General features: G+C 45.0%; 1 protein-coding gene across 2 annotated transcripts in view; it reads right to left on the bottom strand.

Annotated features, from left to right (window-relative positions):
- The window catches only part of Smyd1 (SET and MYND domain containing 1), a 52,290-nt gene extending 31,079 nt beyond the window's left edge, over positions 1-21,211 (bottom strand). For both annotated transcript variants that reach the window (XM_038320108.1, XM_038320109.1), the window contains exons 1-2: positions 21,075-21,211; positions 1,165-1,341 (exon numbers count right to left, since the gene is read on the bottom strand). In XM_038320108.1, coding sequence (XP_038176036.1) covers positions 1,165-1,341; positions 21,075-21,211 — 314 coding nt within the window. The remainder of the gene's footprint in view (positions 1-1,164; positions 1,342-21,074) is intronic.
- Positions 21,212-21,505: the final 294 nt, after the last annotated feature.

The following is a 21,505-nucleotide window of genomic DNA, read 5'->3' as shown; positions in this document are numbered from 1 at the left end:
TTCTCTACAGATCCAAGGGCAGCATGGAGGAAAATAAGGTTCGGGATAAGGTGTGGGAAAGATCAGTAGCTTCGAAATCCCAGGGATATGGTCCCTGAAAGAGAACAATGGGTGATGGAGTTCAAGTCAGTAACTGATGTGATCACCGGGAGCTGTGCAGAGGAAAGAGAGGGAGACTACGTCATTTAGGGCCCTGAAGAATGTGACTCCAGTATAGAGAACAAGGAGGGGCGAGGCCTTGGGGGTTTCATCCTATAGATTCCTTAAAGTTCCCACGAGATGACTCTATCTTTCTTTGTTTTTTGTTTGTTTAGTTGGTTGTTTTTTTGTTTTGTTTTGTGTTTGTTTGTTTTTTGAGACAGGGTTTCTCTGTGAACCTTTGGAGCCTATCCTGGACTTAGCTCTATAGCCCAGGTTGGCCTCAAATTCACAGAGATCGGCCTGCCTCTGTTCCCAAGTGCTGGGATGAAAGGCATGCACCACAACCGCCTGATTGATGACTCCATTCTTGATTACCATACTTTGTGCGCCCTGCAAATGCTTTTAATTACCAGTATCTGCACCCCCTTTGCCCCGAGGTTCCTCTGGCTTCCTACACACCTGCCCACATCCCAGCGCCAAAACCTTCTAGAAGAGCCGCCAGCCCTTGGGGACTCTCAGCTGGAACTCTCAAGCTAGGCCAAGGTTCCTAGCAATGGTCCCGTGTAGAATTTGGCATTGTGAACGCAGGTTCCTGAGATGATGGAAGGACCATTGTACAGTGGGCTCACTGACTCAGAAAACTGCCTGGTAAAAGAGATGCATGCTGCTAAGCGGCAGTACATCTTGTCAGAGCTTCATTTTTAATCTTGTTCTCCAGAGAAATCAGAAACCCTAATTTTCCACAACGTGTAATTTTCCAAATTTCAAAGTTTGGCAGATTAGTTTTTTAAATTAAATATTGAGGAGCTATGCAGGGGCCTGTAGGCCTCTCTGGGTGCTACAATTTGGAATCACTGCTATAGATGCCCAGTGTCCCTCTCAGTCCTAAAGGAGTGAGAGGAACGAAGGACCTGAGACATTTGCACTCAGCCTGGCGTCCTGAGAGCTGAGAATGAGGTCACCTCTGCCGTCCCAGCCTGACATTTGGAAATCCCAAGCCCTGTCATGGGGACCAGCTCTGACCTGATGTTCTCATTGGGCACCTTCCCGTATCTCTTGATGGCGGAACACTCGTTCTTGTGGTTCAACCAAGCGTCCTTCTGGCACGTGCGGTCGCAGTAATGGGCGAACTTGCACTGCCCGCAGCGGTGGAGCTTCTCTTGCCTCTTGAAACAGGTGTGGCACACGACGTTAACGAGGCTGCAAGTGAAGGGGAAAATGAAGTCAAGAAGTACTGGGGCTGGATGGATGGCTCAGAGGTCACAATCAAATACTGCTCTAGTAAAGGAGCCAAGCATGGTCCCAGCATTTACGCGGGTGGCTTATTACCAACTGTAATGCCACCTCCAGGGGATCTGATGCCTCTGGCCTCAGAGACCATCCACCTTCACATGCCCATACACACCTTCACATAATTAAGAAGATAAAAAAAATAAAGAAGGGGATGCCTTTGACCATATTTTTTTTGCAAAAAAACACATTGGCCCATGCTAGGTAAGTCATAAAGAGAAGAAATCCAGCCTGGCTGGGGGCACATCTGCAGAGGTGGGGGAGTGTGAAGTCATCCCGAACAACAAAAAGGAGAAAAACAGATTTACACTGGTTCGAAGTTGTTAAAATTGTCTGCTCAAGAACTTATTTCATCTAGAAGTGACATTTAGAATGAGAACTTCATTTTGAAAAGAGGAAGTCTAAAATTTAAAATGATAAAGACCATATTTCGAGTCAGAACTGGAACCCAGGTCTCCCATCTGCCAGTAATGCGCCCTTTTCATGTGCCCTGCTGTGGTCTGGGTATAGTCTAAATGTGTGAGCTGTAATTGCCATTGAGAAGTACTAAGACAGTGTAAACAATTAGACTATCTGTTTCGAGGTGGGGCCTTCGGGAAGGAGAGCTCATCAAGACATCAGAGTGGAGCTACTCTCTTCCGTATGCATTGGGGCTGGGCTTGGAGCTTAGTAGCAGTGTGCTCAATGTAGACAAGGTCCTGGGTTCAATCCTAGCACAGTAATAATAATAATAATAATAATAATAATAAGCCCTAACAGAACTGTCAGCATGCCTCAGTGGAAAAAGGTTTGCCTCAAAGCCTGACAGCATGAGTTCAATCTTCAGGACCCACAGAGTAAAAGGAAAGAACACCTGCAAGCTGTCCTCTGGCCTCCACATGCACTTCGTGACATGCTAACACACGTGTGTATGTACACACACACACACACACACACACACACACACACAAATGTAATTTTAACATGCCCCCAAATAATCCATTTTAAAGGAATAGAGGTCACCTGATGTGGGTGCTAGAAACTAAACTGCAAATGCAGTAGACACTCTTGACTGCTGAGCCATCGCTCCACCTTGTGTTTGGTTTCTTGACAATGTCTCATACAGCCCAGGCTAACCTCCAGTTCACTGCATAGGAGACCTTGAATTTCTGATCCTCCTAGTTCAACTACAAAGTGCTTTTTACTTCTGGACTTGGCCTGTACCAAGAATGAACCAGATGTCCTGCCCTACCCTTCTCTGGTCCACACAACCTATGGCTTACTGGGACAAGGTTCCCCAGGCTGACTCAGAAGGAAGGAATGTGCTTTAACTGGCCTGGCCTCTAGGTGCCTACGAACTGACTTAATATACTTTGAACAGAGCACGTACAATTATTATAGGAGCAAGCTCCTACATTATATCCCTAGAAATAGGTTCGAACTGTATGGCCCCAATGTCGTCAGAGTGACTTTGACCAGGAGAAAGCTGTGGGGAGATCCCTGAGGTTCTTACAGTAAAATCTTTGCCCACGGCTGAGAAACAGGGAGACATATACAATCACTCGCTAAGCCGTGAATCAAATTCCTACCAGCTCAAGTATATTTCCGCACCGTGTTGGTCAGTTTTAACTGTCAACCTCACATAGCTCAGGTTCACCTGTAAGTGAGTCTCAGTGAGGAACTGGCCAGATCTGATTAGCCTGTGGGGATGTCTTGATATCTTGGTAATTAATTGATGTAGGGAGCTGTAACCATCCCTTGGGACATGGATGGGTTCTGAACAGTATAGAAGTGATGCCGGTTCGCAGAAGGCAAACTAGCACATGTTTACTGTATCTCTGCACTTGACTGTGATGTCATCTTGATTTTCCTGAAACGATGGGCTGCGACCTGTAATATCTAAGCCATATAAACCCTTCTTCCTCCATGTCATTTCTCTCAAGGTATTTTATCATAGCAACAGAAATGAAACTAGGACACTCTTCAGTTTCAAACCAGGGACAAATGTTTGAGGTGAACATTTAACATATTAAAGCAGACCTGGTTCACCAGCATCCCTCAATTCCTACCTTTTACAGGGTATGGCTGGCATACCTCACTCTCTGCCCTGAACTCTCCAGTCCAAGGATTGAGCTGCCCTTCCCCCAGAAGCTCTTTCCTATATAATCCAGACATTTTGGTTACCTGTCCCTGTTTTGTACCTTTGACCTCCAGGTTGCTACGTTCGATTTCCCCCCTTCTCCCTCCCCATCTCCCCACATGGTTCAGGGTCATGACCACTCTGGACTTTCCCAGATATTCCTGACTCTGCTTTCTGTTCACACTCGACTTTTATCCATAATATTTTATTTCTTTTTCTTTTCTTTCCTTTAGTTTTTTTTTGTTTTGTTTTTTGCTTTTTGGTTTTTTTTTTTGTTTTGTTTTTTGGGACAGGGTTTCTCTGAGTAACAGCCCCAGCTGTCCTGGAACTAGTTCTGTAGACCAGGCTGGCCACAAACTTATAGAGATCAGCCTACCTCTGCCTCCTGAGTGCTGGGATTAAAGGCATGCCACACCACAGCCCAGCCATAATAAACTTAATTTTTTTAATTTACTTATTTTTATGCTAGTTAGTGTTTTCCTTGCATGTATGTCTGTGTGAAGGTGTCAGATCCCCTGAAACTGAAGTTACAAATTGTTGTGAGCTGTCATGTGGGTGCTGGGAATTAAACCCAGGTCCTTTGGAAGAGCAGCTAGTGCTCTTAACCATTGAGCCATCTCTCCAGCCTCTCCTTTTTATTTATTTTTTTATTCACCTAGTGCCAAAACCATAGGAATGGCTTAAATAAGTTTCCTTCCCAAGAAACTCAGCTGCTCTGAACCAAGCTGCTGATCTGACTCTCTTAAGGTGTGTACAAATCATTTGCTTCTGCTGGCTTTTGCAACCCACCAAATTTGATTCTAGAGTCCTCTTCTTCAACTTAACTAACCAGCCCTCCCTCCTCCCCAATTCATTAAGTGTCTTCTCTCCATACTATGCTTTTTTGGGCCGCCCACAAGGTGGGCATCTCCCTTCTATGCCCTTCAGGGCCCCATCACATGGGCATCTCCCTCCTATGCCCTTCAGGGCTCCCCCAAGTGTTCATCTCCCTCCTATGCCCTTCAGGGCTCCCCCACGTGTGCATCCTACTCACCAAGTCGCTTGCACCTCGCCAGCTGATTCTTCCTCTCCCTGTTCTAACCACCTGTCTTTCCTTTTCTTCTGGGTGTCACTATGGAGCTCCCTGTTTTGTTTTGGTTTTCACTATGAAAGTCACACTGGTATGCCAGAAAGCTTTCTCTCATCCTACTGGGCCCCAATCACATAGAAAGGGATGCCTCTCCTCAGTGATTTTGGACATTGCTCTCTGACAAATCTCTCAGTCCACTTGGCGATGCCCCAGATTGAAACTCTTGCTACTACAACACTTACGCCTTCTGCTCCCTCACGGTTCCTCTCAACTCCTTACTGGAACTTCCTTACTTCTCCTTAGGAGCTGCTACTAAATTCCCACAGCTTCTCCACATGCTCCTGGCTCTTCTATCTTTTCCTTGTTCTGTTCCCCATGGAGCTAGCTGCTCTGTTTCTCTTTGTGCCCTCCTGGGCCTGTGCATCACAAGTTCCTTGCCTCCTCCTAGGAGCTGCCTGTCCTGGAGCTTTTCTATCCCCTGGTGGCATCCTTAGGTGGAGTTCTGGCTTGTTCCTCTTTGTCCCTTATGACTGCACTGTTCTCTGTTGCTTATCTGCTTAACCCCCCCACTTCTTTTTTTGAAAAAATATTTAAATTATTTTTTTTTACTTTTTATTTATTCTTTGTGTCTTCAAATCATGCATCTCGATCCCATTCATTTCCTGTCCCTGCGTATCCGCCCTCCGCCCTTGCAGCACTCCCACCCCTAGATAAAATTTAAGAGAAAAAAGAAAAAAGGAGAGGGGGAATCTCATTGTGGAAGCTGCAGTGTGACATAGTGAGTCATGCTGTTTACCCCTTTGTCTATGTATCTTTTCTTGCAAGTGTTCATTGCAAATGAATCAGCCATTGGTCTGGTTCGACCTCTGGTTTCAGCTACACTATCAATGCTGGATCCTCACTGAAACTCCTCTTAGTTATCCTGCTGTTGCCCTGTGTTGTGGAATCCTGCAGCTTTGAGTCTGCAGGACTGGTCCCTTCATGCTCCAGCAGATCACAGATGCTGTAGACACTGGGGTGGGCCAACACATAACCCTGTTTCTGGGCCTGGGTAGTTGCAGCCTTCCTGCCCTCCTTTTCTTCACCACCAGGGTGAGCTCTCCTGCATTGCCTTGGTGTTTGGGGCAGTGAGCAGGGAAGTTGGAAGAGGTGTGTCCCTGGAGGTGGGCTTTGAGGTTTCTAAAGCCAGTGCCATTACCAGTTAGCTCTCTCTGCCTCCTTGTTATCTGAAGATGTGAGCTCTCAGTTACTGCTCCCCTCCATGCCTAGCTGCCTGTTGCCTTGCTCCCTACTGCAATGGTCGTGGATTCTAATCCTTTGAAACTGTCACCTGAAATAACCTCTATGTTCTGAGTTGCGTTGGTCACAGTGTCTCATAACAGCAATAGAAAGTGATGAAGATTCAGGGGATGGTTGTATAGACCTGAAATCTCAATACTCAGGAGCTAAATTCAGGAACATCCAAATTTCAAGGTCATTCTTAAATTTGAAGATAGTCAGTTAAGGCCGACCTGGGAAATGAGAGACCTTGACTCAAACTCAACCACAAAAAAAAAAAAAAAACTTAGTCAAAAAGAAAATTGTAAAGAAGTTCCAGGGACTGGAGAGACAGTTCAGCAGTTAAAAGCATCTCCTGCTCTTCCAGAGGACCCTGGGTCAGTTCCCAACACCCTCATCAAACAACTTACAACCACTGAAACTCTAGCTCCAGGGGATCGAACACCTTCTGATCTCTCTCTCTCTCTCTCTCTCTCTCTCTCTCTCTCTCTCTCTCTCTCTCTCTCTCTCTCTCTCTCTCTTTCATAAAAAAAAAAAACAAAAACAATAAGGAACTGAAAAGATAGCTCAGTGGTTGAGTACTTTCTACTCTTTCAGAGGATGTAAGTGGTTCCTGGCACCCATATCAGGCAGTGTATAAATGCCTACAACTCCATGTGGTACTCACATACATAGACATAATACATAAATAAATAATAGAAATTCCAGTTTTCCCATTGTCAAGGTGACCAAGAGTTAAATGGAGAAACAAGAATAACTAAGAAAGACATGCAAGGATCCCCTGGGAAGGGGAAATAGATAGGATCTCCTGAGTAAACTGGGAGTGTAGGGGAGAGGGAGAGGAAGAAGAGGGGGAGGAGAACATGAGAGAATGGGATGGCTGAGTTGTGGGAGGGACAGAGAGGGAAAGCAAGGGAAAAGACATCTTGGTAAAGAGATTCATTATCGGATTAGGGAGAAACCTGACTATGGAAATTTCCAGGAATCCACAAGGATGACCCCAGCTAAGACTCCAAGCAATAGTGGAGAGGGTGCCTGAAGTGGCTTCCCCTATAATCAGATCGATGACTACCCTAATTGTCATCACCAAGTCTTCATCCAGTAACTGATGGAAGCAGATGTAGAGAGCCACAGCTAAGCAGTGGGCTGAGCTCCTGGATTCCAGTCAAAGAGAAGGAGGAGCGATAATATGAGCAAGGGGATCAAGATCATGATGGGGATACCCACTTAAACAGCTGACCTGAGCTGATGGGAGCTGACAGCTGGGGAACCTGCATAGGACTGAACTAGGCCCTCTAAATGTGGGTGACCGTTGTGTGGCTTGGGTAATTTGTGGGGCCACTGGAAGTGGGACCAGGATTTATCCCTAGTGCATGACTGGCTTTTTGGAGTCCATTCCCTATGGAGGGATACCTTGCTCACCCAAGATCTGGGGCAGTGGGGGTGGGGAGCTGTTAGTCTTGCCTTCAACTTGATGTGCCAGACTTTGCTGACACCCCATGGGAGATCTTACCACTCTCTGAGGAGTGGATGCAGGAAGGAAAGGTGAGGAGAGCAAGAGGACAGGATGGAGGGGGAACTGGGATTGGTATGTAAAATTTTTTTAAAAAAGTTTGTTTTTAAATTTTAAAAAGTAAATTTAAAAAAAGAATAGCAAGTGTAAAGCAGGTGCTCACCACTCAGCTCTGGGCACAAGACCCACAGACATCATCCTGCCCTGCTTATCCTGTGCCCTGTGGCAAGCTTGGGCCAGGCAACTCACGTTCTCTCTCCTCCAGTGTCCTCACATTCTCAGGACACCTGGGAAGGGGGAACCTCTATTTTGGAACAAAAACACTGCCCTGGCAGAAATACACCACCACTTCCTTGGTCCCCACATGGAGAGTGTTCAAGAGATACCAGATCTCCAGATTTCTTTTGGATTCCAGGAGAAAAAGTTCTTATCCCAGCCAGGACCATCTTGAACTTTCCTGTTCACAAGAGGCAGTAACTCCTATTTTCTCACCAAACTTTATAATTTTCAAAGTAATGTTTCTATTAAGTAGGGAGCGTAGCCCCCAGCCCCAGGCCTGAGAGTTGTATTGGTCTGGACTCCAAATCCCAGCATGCCGGGTTCTGACCCCCTCCCCAGGGGTCAGGATCAATCCCACAGGGTATTTAGGATAGCTCCCAAAGGAGAATCATGTGGTCCCCGACCCCCACCCCCATGGTCATGTTTGCAGCCTCCCAGTTCCCCCTCAGGGCCACCCAAGAGGGCAGGAATCCCGTTAAACCTGGATATATTTTAATTTGGCTTGTGATTTGGCTTGATTGGGATTTTTGTGTCGGCAGAGAGCTCATGTTAGGAAAAATTCCTAACAGTTTCTAGCCATTCTTTCTAACTTTTGTATATTTATGGGTATAGATGTTTTGCCTGCATGTGTGTCTGTGTACCAGGTATGTGTGTGGTACTCACAGGGGTCAGAAAAGAGTGTCAGACCCCCCTGGAACTGGAGTTACAAACTTCTGTGTACCGTGCAGGTGCCAGGAATTGAACCCAAGACCTATGGGAAAGCAGCTAGTGCTCTTAACCAGCTGAGCCTCCTCGCCAGCCCTGCTACTTTCTTTCTAATATGTTCTTTAGAGTGCTAGTGATTGCCATCTTCATAGAGACACTGCTCTTGAAGCCTCTGCTCCAGGCCTGCCACTGCTCCCAGAATACAGGGCAGGCACCTCTTTGCCAGAGGTCTGAGTACTCTCTGCTCTGGAGGAATGTCCCCAGTCACTCCTCACTCTGAAGCCCTGCCCTGGGGTCTGTTATCTGTCAGAGTCAAGAGGATGAGAATGGCAGCTACGTGCAGCTCCTTGTATGGGGATAACCACCCATAACAGATAAAGGCAGAGACAAGGCATCTGCATGGTGAATGAACAGGCCTGCAAAAATATCATAGAGCCCATAGGACTGGGCCAATGCCTTTGTGTTCCCAAACTGCTTAAAACTGCATCCCCTGGGTGCTCAGTTGGTAGAGTTTGTCTGGCATTGAGAAAGTCCATTCGAGCCTATCACCACCACAGTGGGAAGCATGGCAGCAGGTAGGCATGGTGACTAGAGCAGCAGCCACAAGCTCACATAGAGAACCATAAGTGAACACCAAATGAGCAAGTCCTCAAGCTCTCCAAACCTGCCTCTAGTGACATCCTTTCTCCAGCAAGGCCCTGCTTCCTAAGCACCCCCAACTGGGACCAAGTGTTTAAATGTCTGATAATATGGGGGATATCCATTCAAATCATCACAGGGGGTCCTTAAGATAAACAACACATAGGCTTTTCTTCCCAGTAGACCCCAGGATGAGCACATACACACGAATGAAGACAGCTGAACTGTAATTCGAGGGAGGGAGACTTTATTCCCACCAAGGTGTGGGAGGCAAGGCATCCAGAAACTCAGTCCATGGACAGTAAAGAGACATTATTCTAACTCTCTGAAGGTGACCAAGAAGAAGCACTGATGGCAGTCAAAGGCTTGAGGACAGGTAGTGTGCAGACACATGTCAGACGGTGAGCTCATAGAATTCCCTGCTCTAGGAAATAATGTTGGAAGATGACCAAACTGCAGAGGCAGGGGGAGGCCCCTCAGTCCTGCATCCATATCCTGTAGGCAAAGGGAGTCACTGCAGGCATCTGAGAAAGGAGCAGTGTAATCAGAGTAGGGGATGTGGCTGCCCGATGCGGTCTTTCAGTGGGCCATGCCAATCCTTGAGGCGTTTCTGGACCAGGTTTGCAGTGACTGTTAGATTCCTAGGCACAGATTAGGCAGTATAGCTTCCTTGTTCAAGCTTTGTCTGGCCTTGTTAGTCTCGGACTTGTGTGTTTGTTTGTTGAGACCATCTCCCTATGAAGCACAGGTTGGTCTTGAATGTGTGATCCTCCTGCCTTAACATACCAAATACTGGAATTATAGGTAGGTGTTACCATGCATGGCCAGCAGTGGTGTGTGTGTGTGTGTGTGTGTGTGTGTGTGTGTGTGTGTGTTATGCATGTATGTTGTATGAAAAGACAGAGTTCAACATCCAGTGTCTTCCTCTATTGTTCTCCACCTTACTTTTTGAGATAGTTTCTCACGGAACCTGGAACTCCACCCATAAATATAAATATAAATATATAAATATACAATAACAATCCAGGAAGCATCTAATCTGAAGCATAATCACCTCAAACCTACTAGGAGACTCTTGGGCCTCAAGGATAGTCACGTGACATATATTACAAAACTTGTAGACCTGAAGACCTGACTGTCTTCTAGAATCTAACCCAGGAACAAGCATGTCCAAGGTCAGGACCCTAAAACACTCCAGGAAGATGGTAAGGAGGTTGATTGACATTTTTTCACAAGAAATGACTGAAAATGGGGCAGTGGGGACAGCTCAGCAGTTACGAGCACTTGCTACAGAGGACCCAGGTTTGGTTCCCAGAGCCTACATACAACTATCTGTTAAATTCAGTTTCAGGGGATATTGATGTCCTCTTCTGGCATCTGTGGGCAGTAGGCATGCAAACAATGCACATACATACAAAGGCAAAACACTCATACAATATAAAATAAAAATAAAATCTCAAAGAAGAAATGGCAGGTGGGGCATGGTGGTGCACGCCTCCTATCCCAGCACTCAAGGAATCAAGGAAGAAGAAGCAAGCAGATCTCTGAGTTCCAGGCTAGTCTGATCTACAGATTGAGTTCCAAGACAGCCAGGGCTGTTACACAATGAAATTTTGTCTTGTAAAAAAAAAAAAAACCAAACAAACAAAAAACAACAAAAGAAAGGAAAGGGGGGAGAGAGGGAGGGAGGGAAGGAGGGAGGGAGGAAGGGAGGGAGGGAGGGAGAGAGAGAGAGAGAGAGAGAGAAGGAATGACAGGAAAACCATAAATGCCAGCAAGCCTGCATAGGCCTCAAGAAGTTTGTTCAGAAGATGATGTCAGTGGTTCTGCTTTAACAACGCAGGCAGGTAGGGTACGCACACCTTTGATCTCAACACTCGGGAAGCAGAGGCAGGCAGATAGTGAGCTTCCAGCTGGCCAGGGCTGCAGAGTGAGATGCACTCTCACAAACACAAAAACAAAACAAAAGAACAGTGCTCCGTCATAAAATTATGGTCTAGGAGTATGTATATCTTAATGCTTTCTGTGTGTTTTTCAGAACAGTATAGACATCTCTATGATTTTATTAATATTTTAATTTGATCTTTTTTCCCATTTCCAGGCCATATCTGAAAGAAAAACACTGCTATTTTTTTAGTCTCTAGCTCATAGACTATGCACTGCTATGTAGAGGAGTATATTACTGCTCTGCTCCATGTTTGAAGTGTGTGTGTGTGTGTGTGTGTGTGTGTGTGTGTGAGAGAGAGAGAGAGAGAGAGAGAGAGAGAGAGAGAGAATGCATTCTGCTCCAGTATGTGTGTGTATGTATGTGTATGTGTGTGTATGGGATACAAGTGGGTTAAAGAAAGGTCAAATAAGAAAAGATCAAAGGAAGGCCAGATGTCTCAGCAAGTAAAGGAACTTGTAACCAAGTCCAATGAATTCAATCCCTGGAACCTACATGGTAAGGAAGAAAACATCTCCAGAGAGTTGTTATCTGACCTTCATACCCACATAGAATAGCACTTCTGTTACACACACACACACACACACACACACACACACACACACAGTGTAATTTGAAATATTGTTTAAACGACAAAAGCAAACCTGAGTTCAGATCAGCAGTACACATAAAATAGACAGCTATAGACATGTACGGCAGCGTACACATAAAATAGGCTGTAGACAAGCAGTACACATAAAATAGGCTATAGACATGTACGACAGTGTACACATAAAATAGACAGGCTATAGACAAGCATGGCAGCACATGTCCACAGCCTCAGCACTGAGGAGCTGGGGTGTAGGGATCCCAGGTTCACTGGCCAGACAGTCTATCTAAAATGGGGAGCTCCAGGTTCAGTGAGAAGCTGGATCTTAAAAACTAAGACTGAGAAGACTTGTGTGATGGCTCAGTAGATAAAGGCATTGGCCAAGCAAACCTGACCCGCTGTCCTGTCTTTAGAACCCACAGAGGTAGAGAATACAACTCCCAAAAGCTGTTCTCTGACTGCCAAATGTGTGTCATGGCACGGATGCACCCACATCCACATGCTGAGAGACACACAAACACAGTTCTCAATGTTTGCTCCACAACAGCGCTCACAGGATGGGGCACACACTCCCATGGTCACACGTGGATACACTCCGTTCTCCAGCTTCACACTCCTTCTAAGTTCAAACCCACCCTCAGTGAAACCCTGTCTCAAAATATTAAAACTCAAGGCCAGACATGGTGGTACACCCTTTATCCCAGCATTTGGCGGTAGAGGCAGGAAAATCAGTGGCTCAAGGGCACCTTCTCCAACACAGAATTCAAGGTCAACCTGAGCGCTCCAAAAGCCAGTAATAAGATAAAATCTCAATTATTTGCAAACTTCTTTGTTAGGTTATTATTTAGTAAAATTTAGCAATATAACTCACAAAGGTTTGTATGGTATGTCTATACCCAAAACTGACCAAATAAAAGGCACAATTCTAAATTGATTATAGTTACTCTCAAGTTTACATTGAAGAGAGAAATTTGAATAATGTAGCAAGCGCTTATCTCATTTTCTAAACTAATGCCTCCAGAATTTCTCTAATCTTGTTCTTAAATTATTTCCTTTTATAACATTGCTTGTCCTCCACCACCCACCCAGCAGCTGTTACCAGTTTAGAAGCCACATGTGTGCTACTGCATGCAGCAGGCCTAATCCTGTCTCTTCCATGGACTCACATAAAATACACCGACAAAAAGCCCAGATGTCCCCACTGGGCCTAGGAGGGCACATAACTGATTTGATTTTCAAAAACAACCTGATTAACACAGTCTCTTTAAAAATATTCAATTTTTTCTCATGTTCCCCCTTTTCATTTTACTTAACACACAGAAACATGCACAACCCTGGGTACTGTCAGTTCTTAACCAGATCATTCGGAAGGGATGCCAAGTGGTGCTGGTGCACACCTTTAATCCCAGCACTCAGGAGGCAGAGGCAGGCGGATCTCTGAGAGTTGGAGGGCAGCCTGGTCTACAAGAGCTAGTTCCAGGACAGCCAGGGCTATATAGAGAAACCCTGTTAGGTAAAAAGCAGAAAAAGGGGTGGGGGCTGGGGTATAGTTCAGTGATATACCATTTGCCCAGTATGTACAGACACTGAGTTCATCCTTCAGCACAGGAAAAAAGGAAAGGAATCTAAAAGAAAAATCCAGTAACTGTCCTTGCTTCTTAATGTATTTTTGTGATGAGCTGAATTAATCTAGAAAAGTTATATAATAGGGTATAGTTGTAGAGGCTGGAAAGGGTCTCTGAAAATGTCGAGGTCCTAATTCCCAGAACCTGGTAATGTGTCGAAGGGACTTTGCATATGTAGTTAAGATGAAGGACTTTCAGATTGCAGAGAGGGGGCTCATCTCTCTCCAGAAATGAGTTAAGAGCACTTGCCATTCTTGCAGAGGACCAGGGTTCACTTGCCAGCACCAACTTGACGATTGATAATTGCCTATAACTCCAGTTTCAGGGGATATAGCACCCTCTTCTGGCCTCCATGGGCACCCAGGCATGGCATCCATGCAGACAAAACACTCTAGCACATTAAAAAAAAAAAAAAAAAAAAAAAAAAAGATGCAGAAGGAAAACTGTGAGCCTTCTTCCTATCTAGGCATGACCTCTAAAAGCTGGAAAAGAGAACAAACAGAATCATCATCCCATTTTAGACTCCTAACCCCAGAACGGATAGAGAACCTATGTTGTCTTAAGGCCATATGGTTATGGTAATTTGTTACAGCAACAAGAGATTATAATGTATTGGTTTACTACTGCAAAGACCTTCCCCCTTTTAATTGCGTGTATATTCCTGTTTTTTAATATCTCTCTCTCTCTCTCTCTCTCTCTCTCTCTCTCTCTCTCTCTTTCTCTCTCTGTATGTGTGTGCACGCACATGTGTGTGTGCATGTGTGTTTGTATGTGAGTGTGGGTACACAAGTGCCACGCAGATCCATGGAGCTCAGAGGACAACCTCAGGCCCATGAGCTTCTTCTGAGGACTCTTGACTCTACCTCCCATATCGATGTAGAGGAGTTGGCATTACAGACACTGCCACATCTGGTTTTAGAAATCTGAACTCAGTTTCTCAGGGTGCATTGCTAGTGCTTGACCCGCCAAGCTGTCTTGCCACCAGCCACCATATTCCTGTTTCTTACCTGGTCTATGGACTGAACAGTTCTCTGGCTCCAAAATCAACTTTTGATTTTTCTGAAGTTAATAGCAGATATTGTTTTTCTGCACATTAGGTAAGATTCTGAGCTACATCTCTAGACCTGCACTTTCTTTTACTAACACTAAATAATAATAATAATTGCACTGATATGAACAAAAGAGAATTAAGTAGGCAATGCTTAGAACACGCTGATTTGGGGGTAGCAGTGAGGAGTAATAACTTGGATAAGGCACAATGGAGACACTCAAGCTTGCCCTGTGACTGTGACCTGGGAAAGGTTAAGATCCCTTTAGTCTCAGTTCCCAATTCTGTCAGAAAGGAATAGATTAACTTAGTGGGTCTCTACTATACTGAAGACCATTTGAGAGCAACAAACGGTATTGACTTTCTCCTTGGAAATAAAAATCACACATACACATCCACAACAAACTTTGATCTTCCTTACAGATGTTTCCCGAGTTTAGGATCCATGGAGAACCCAGATTAACTCCAAATTCAAGACTTCTGGAACATTATCATTATTATTTATTATCGTTGTTGTTGTGGTGGGGGGGGAGAGTTGAGAGGACTGAGTTAAAGGTATTTATTGTTCTTGCAGAAGACCAGAGTTCAGTTCCCAACACCCATGTCAGGTGATTTACAGCCATCTGGAACTTCACTTCTGGGAAATCTGAAGCCCTTGTCTGTCCTCCTGGGCAACTGACTCATGAGTTAGGTGTGGAGCGCTTAGGAAGCTGAGGCAAGAAGACAACATGGGCTAAACAGGGAAACCTTTCTCAAAAAAGGGAGGGAGAATTGAAATTTTGGGGTTCTTAGCACTGTCCATGGTCAGCATCACTGTGCCTTTCTTGTATTTGATATTAAATTAAAATGACAATCATAATAAGCTCAATTTTATTAGGTTAACACCTCTCTCTTCTGCCTCTTAGCCCATTGCCACATGCAGAATTTCAAACAATAAGTTCTTTTGGGTCACGTGATTCAGTCCCCTTCTGCAGCTTGATTCTGTTCACAGCATCCTCACAAAGCCTTCCTTAGTAGATAAGGCCCTGGAGAACAGCCCTTTGCATCTCTAGACAGTACTTCCGGGACTCTTCCACATTCAGTGCCAATGGTTTAAGAGAATCTAGGCATCTCCAGAAAATACTTTGGTGCCTGACCTCTTTCCGCGGGGTTAAATATTTTCATAAACTATATTTTTAAGAAGCAAAGGGAAAATCAGTTACAATTTTGAAAGCAAATTATAAGCCAGGTGTGGTGGCATATGTCTACAACCCTAGCCCCTAAGAAGTAGAGTCAAGAGGACTGAGAACTCAAGGCCAGCCTCAGCATAGGGTGAGTCTCATGCCAGCCTGAGCCACAGCTCTTAAACAAAGCAAATTATAAAATCTACTCGTGTGATAAACACAGCCAGGAAATGGTTTATGATGAGCTCTTCCCCATCACGGTGATGATGATGCCTGTAGTGATACCATGGTGATGGTGATGGTGATTGTGGTGATGATGGTGGTGGTGGTGATGGTGATGATGGTGATGGTGGTGGTGGTGGTGGTGATGGTGATGGTGGTGGTGGTGATGGTGATGGTGGTGGTGATAGTGATGTGATGATGGTGATGGTGGTAATGGTGATAATGGTGATGGTGATAATGGTGATGGTGGTGATGGTGATGATGGTGATGGTGGTGGTGGTGGTGGTGGTGGTGATGATGATGATGGTGATGGTGGTGATGGTGATGGTGATAATGGTGATGGTGGTGATTGTGGTGATGGTGGTGATGGTGGTTGGTGGTGGTGGTGGTGGTGATGGTGATGGTGGTGATGGTGATGATGGTGATGGTGGTGGTGGTGGTAGTGGTGGTGATGGTGGTGATTGTGGTGATGGTGATGGTGGTGATGGTGGTGGTGGTGGTGGTGGTGGTGATGGTGATGGTGGTGGTGGTGATGATGGTGATGGTGGTGGTGGTGGTGGTGGTGGTCTGGTGGTGGTGATGATGGTGGTGATGGTGGTGATGGTGATGGTGATAATGGTGATGGTGGTGATTGTGGTGATGGTGATGGTGGTGGTGATGGTGATGATGGTGATGGTGGTGGTGGTGGTGGTGATGGTGATGGTGATAATGGTGATGGTGGTAATGGTGATAATGGTGATGGTGATAATGGTGATGGTGGTGATGGTGATGATGGTGATGGTGGTGATGGTGGTGATGGTGATGGTGATAATGGTGATGGTGGTGATTGTGGTGATGGTGATGGTGGTGATGTGATGATGGTGGTGGTGGTGATAGTGATTGGGATGGTGGTGATAACGATTGCGATGATGGTGATGGTGGTGAAAGCAGTGATGGCGGTGATGATGATGACAGTAATGATGGTGGTAGAGGTGACAGACAAGGAGAAAGAGATATATCTCCTCTCCTTGTCAAAGCCCAAGTCACTGTTGAGAATAAAACTATCCATCTTCTAGGCCGGGCGGTGGTGGCACACGCCTTTAATCCCAGCACTCGGGAGGCAGAGGCAGGCGGATCTCTGAGTTCGAGGCCAGCCTGGTCTACAAGAGCTAGTTCCAGGACAGGCTCTAGAAACTACAGGGAAACCCTGTCTCGAAAAACAAAACTATCCATCTTCTTATTCAGCTTGACACAGAATTAATTTAATTTTTCTGAACATGAAAAATTAAGAAAGGTAATAGGAACTAAATCAAAACAAAGAAACAAGGGGCTGGGGAGATGGATCCATCAGTGAAGTGCTTATACAGAAGAATGAAGACCTTAGTCCAGATAACAAGTGCCCATAGACACCCTAATCCCAGCACTGGAGAGGCAGAGACAGGAGAATCACTGGGGGTTCTGAGAAATCAGCCTAGTTCAATTGGTGAGCTAAGTGTTCAATGAGAAATCCTTTCTCAAAAATAGCATACAGAGGGGCTGGAGAGATGGCTTAGTGGTTAAGAGCACTGGCTGTTCTTCCAGAGGACCTGAGTTCAATTCCCAGCACCAAGATGACAGCTCACAGTTGTCTGTAACTCCAGGATCTGACATCTTCACACAGACAGACAGACATACAGCAAAACACCAATGCACATAAAAAAAATTAAGTAGCAAGACACCCAACAGCTGCCTTTGGTCTTCACATACACGCAAATGCATGCATACTACAACATACATATCCAGATACACAAGAAATAAAAATTAAACAAGCAAGAAAGAAGTTTAAAGCTTAGGTATCCCTGTAAAAAAGAACACAAGAGGAGGGGAGAAGGCAATGTAGGCAAAATACTTGCTCACAGAGCATGAGGACCTGAGTTCGAATCCCTTGTCCCACATAAAGTTAGATGCCATAGCACACATTTGTAATCCCATCTATCCTAGAAGATGAAGACAGGAGAATCTCCTGAAGCTCCTAGGTCATTCAATCTGCCACTGACAGAGAAAAAAAAGGCAGGGTCTTTACCCTGCCTTGTCTTGCCAGACGTGGTACACCTGTAGTCCCAGAACTTGGGAAGCTGAGGCAGACAGATCTCTGTGAGTTCAAGCCCAGCTTGGTATAGAAGAGCTAGTTCCAGATAAGGCTCCAAAGCAACACAGAGAAACCCTGTCTCAAAATCCCTACGCCCCCCCCCCCCCGCAAAAAAAAAAAAAACCTGCCTCAAACTAGTTGGAAGGTGAAAATCATCACCTGAAGTTGTCTGCTGGCCACCAGACACCAGTCACAGCATGGCAGGCTCACACACATGACAAGCACACAGATTCCAAGGCAAACACAGAAGTTATTAGATGAAAAAAACAAGTCCTCTAGTAAAAGCTCCACTGTGTAGTAAAATGAATTAAATGACCCAGAAGGAGGTGTCCAACAAGTTAATAAAAATTCTCTACTGAGAGCCAGGCATAGCGGTCCACACCTTTAATGCAGAGATCAGTAGGGAGAGGCAGAGTAGGTGGAGTTCTGTGAGTTCCCGGCCAGCCAGTGAGACCCTGTCTCAGAAAAAAAAAAAAAAAAAAAGGAGGAGGGAATTACTAGGGACTGGAGAGAAGGCTCAGAGGTTAAGAGCACTGGCTACTCTTGCAGAGGTTCTGAGTTCATTTCCCAGCAACCACATGGTGGCTCCCAACCATCGGTAGTGAGATCTGGTGGCTCTTCTGGCCTTCAGGCAGACATGTAGGCAGAACACTGTATACATAATAAATAAATAAAATCTATTTTTAAAAAATCACTAGAACATCCCACTTAACTCCAGAGTCTTGAGACAGAATCTGGCAGATTGGCTCTGGGGACTTTGAGGTACACAATGGTGGTGACTTGCTGCTGGAGCTCCTTCCGCTCCTTCAGCCAAAAGCGGCTGAAATAACAGCCCACTGGGCGTGGTCTATTTCTCTTTAAAAAAGAGCAGCAGCCCTCTACTCACTCTCTTGCTTCCGACTCTTGCTCCAGCGATTAGAGTCCTTTCCTGGCTGTCATGTAGGACGGTGTTATGTAAGTTTTTCCCCTAAAATAAATACCCCTTTGAATCCAAACTGGTGTGGGATTGTTTCGCGCATTAGTGACTGACCCAAAAACAGCATCTGCCATCTGTGTGTTGCTGTATTTTTATATTTTAACTCTAAATCTAGCTAACTTCATACCTGTACTCAGCAACACACGCACACACGCATGCTCGTATGCACACACAAAGACTGACTTCTCTGAATTGCTATTCCTGTCACTTGGGCTCCTGATTACTCCTTGATGGCAGTGAGCCACATGCCCTGGTTCACAACCTTTTTCCTGAAAGTCTCAGAAGGCACAGTCAGAAGAAAAAGAATGAAAATGCTAACCAAGTTATTTCTGAGAAGCAGGACCCACCCACAACAGCTGACATCGTGGCTACTCCCCCACCAAGCTTATCAGAAGCTGTCTTTATTCAAGCCACACAAACGCCAAACGCCAGACAGGTCACTCCAACTGTGGCTCAGAAAATGCTGTCATCCTAATATAATCACTATGTAGGGGAGTTGCTTGCTTATTTTTAAGTATTCGATAGTTCTGTGTAGACAGGGTTGCAGGGAAATGGGAATATAACTTTAACAGACCCCTTTAAAGCTGAAAACAGCAAGTCCCTTCTAGTCACATGCCCTAAAGAAGAACTACTCTGTGCACCCGTGGACGCTGATGGCCTAGAGAAGAATCACACTGTGTTCCTGTGGACGCTGATGGCCTAGAGAAGAATCACACTGTGTTCCTGAGTACGCTGATGGCCTAGAGAAGAATCACACTGTGTACCTGTGGTTGCTGATGGCCTAGAGAAGAATCACACTGTGTTCCTGTGGACACCAGAATGCATTTTAATTGCATAAATGTTTGATTTTATGAGAAATAGGACCCCATCAAATGTCTCTTGATTTGAAAATAGATGAGTAAAATGTTGTACATATACTTATGGAGTGGAATATTTACAGCAGTATTGCTACATGATATCCCATGTAGTTCAGGGATCGATATGGAAAGCTCTACACATGGTTAAAATAACTAGATGTTTGGGGATGTATTAGATGTATCAGGACCAGCAAGATGGCTCAGCAGGTAAAGGTGCCCACTGCCAAAGCTATAGACCTGAGTTCAATCCCTGGTACCCACAGAGGGGAGGAAGAGAACGGACTCCAGAAAATTGTTCTCTAACCTCCACGTGTACTCAGTGGCACATGTACGCTTACATGCAGGGACACAAACACAATTTTTGTTTTTTGAGGGTTTTTTTGTTTAGTTTAGTTATTTTTTTTTTTTTTTTTTTTTTTTTTAGACAGGGTTTCTCTGTGGCTTTGGAGCCTGTGGAACTAGTTCTTATAGACCAGGCTTGCCTCAAACTCACAGAGATCCACCTGCCTCTGACTCCCAAGTGCTGGGATTAAAGGTGTGTGCCATCACCGCCTGGGTCACACATAATTTTTAAAGTAATAAGAACAAATGAGGTATTTGTAGACTTACTATCCTCACAAAGATAGACCCAGAAACATTGTTTAAAGAAAAAAAGTTCTAATCTGACCTTGAAGCATGATATCATTTTTATAAAACCAATCCCTTCCCAAAAAAATACAATGAAACTGTGACTATCCAACTTGTTCAGTATAAATCAATGTATGAAATAATGTAAGAATGTTCTGGAAAAAGTTGATTTAAAGTAAAGCACAAGCTACCCCTGAGGTAGACATTGGGCAAGACTCTAATATTTGGAAGTAAATGGATTCTTATGTTACTTATAGTTAGAACTAATTTCCTAGTTTCAGCAAATGTTTTATATTCTAACAGGTTTATACAGACACTTAGCCTCTTTTATATATCCAAAAAAACTAAAGAGTTTTGCGTAAGAAAATGTTTCCCACTGCACCACACGCACCCATCCAACCCCAGCACAGCCTCTCAGCCACATTCTCTGTGATTAGGATAAAGTGCCTAGAGGGCCTGCTCAGCTTTGCCATAGAGAGTTAGAGACAAGGACTCCTTGCAGAAAAGAAATGCCAACAGAGATCTATAAGAAGTACAGTCTGAAGGGTCAGCAAGATGGCTCAGTTGGCAAAGGCGCTTGCAAACAAACCTGACCACCTGAGTTCAGTCCCTGGAGCCTACATGGTAAGGAGAAAAACCAACACTGAAAATTATCCTCTGGCCTTCCTGCTTGCACTGTGTTAAATATATGTTCCACACCGCGGTATGTGTGTGTTCTACACACAAAGACACACACACCCATAAATAAATGTAATAAAATTTTAATTACAAATTAAGGACCCCTTGAACTTTATTCCTTCCCCTGATGATTTTTGGGAGCCAGAATCTGAGAGATTGCATCTGTAAACCAGCAGTGAGAAGGCCTCTCCCCGCATGCCTTACCTGTCAAAAACCACTGCAGAATAAGCACGCTCAGCAAAGATGACATCTGCAGCCCAGAACTCCTTTGTGGCCTTCAGACCTCTGCCTTTGCCCTCTGAAGTGAAGATCTCCACATTCTCCATGCTGCCTATTGTCATCTCAGAGTCTGTCAGGCCCGCGGAGTGGGTAGCTCACACTGAGCCAAGCCTCTTGTCCTTGCTGCTATTTAACACCTTCACCGTCCCTAAGAGCAGGACTATAAATGGACAGGCCACCTCCCCTTCCCTACTCCTCTTTGGAGTGCAGCCCTCACCTCCCCCTCCACCACGGTTTCTGGAGGGAAAAGGCAAGAGGACAGAGTGAGGACAAAGGTCTCTTTCACTACCCAGAAAAGATACCAAGACAGAAAATGACCAAAGGCTGGTGTGGTCCTGATGTGAAGCCTGATGGGT

The sequence above is a fragment of the Arvicola amphibius genome, chromosome 2 (genome assembly GCF_903992535.2).
Source record: "Arvicola amphibius chromosome 2, mArvAmp1.2, whole genome shotgun sequence".
NCBI lineage: Eukaryota > Metazoa > Chordata > Mammalia > Rodentia > Cricetidae > Arvicola > Arvicola amphibius.
Note: the sequence above shows the minus strand (reverse complement) of the source record. Positions and strands in the feature narration are given on the sequence as shown.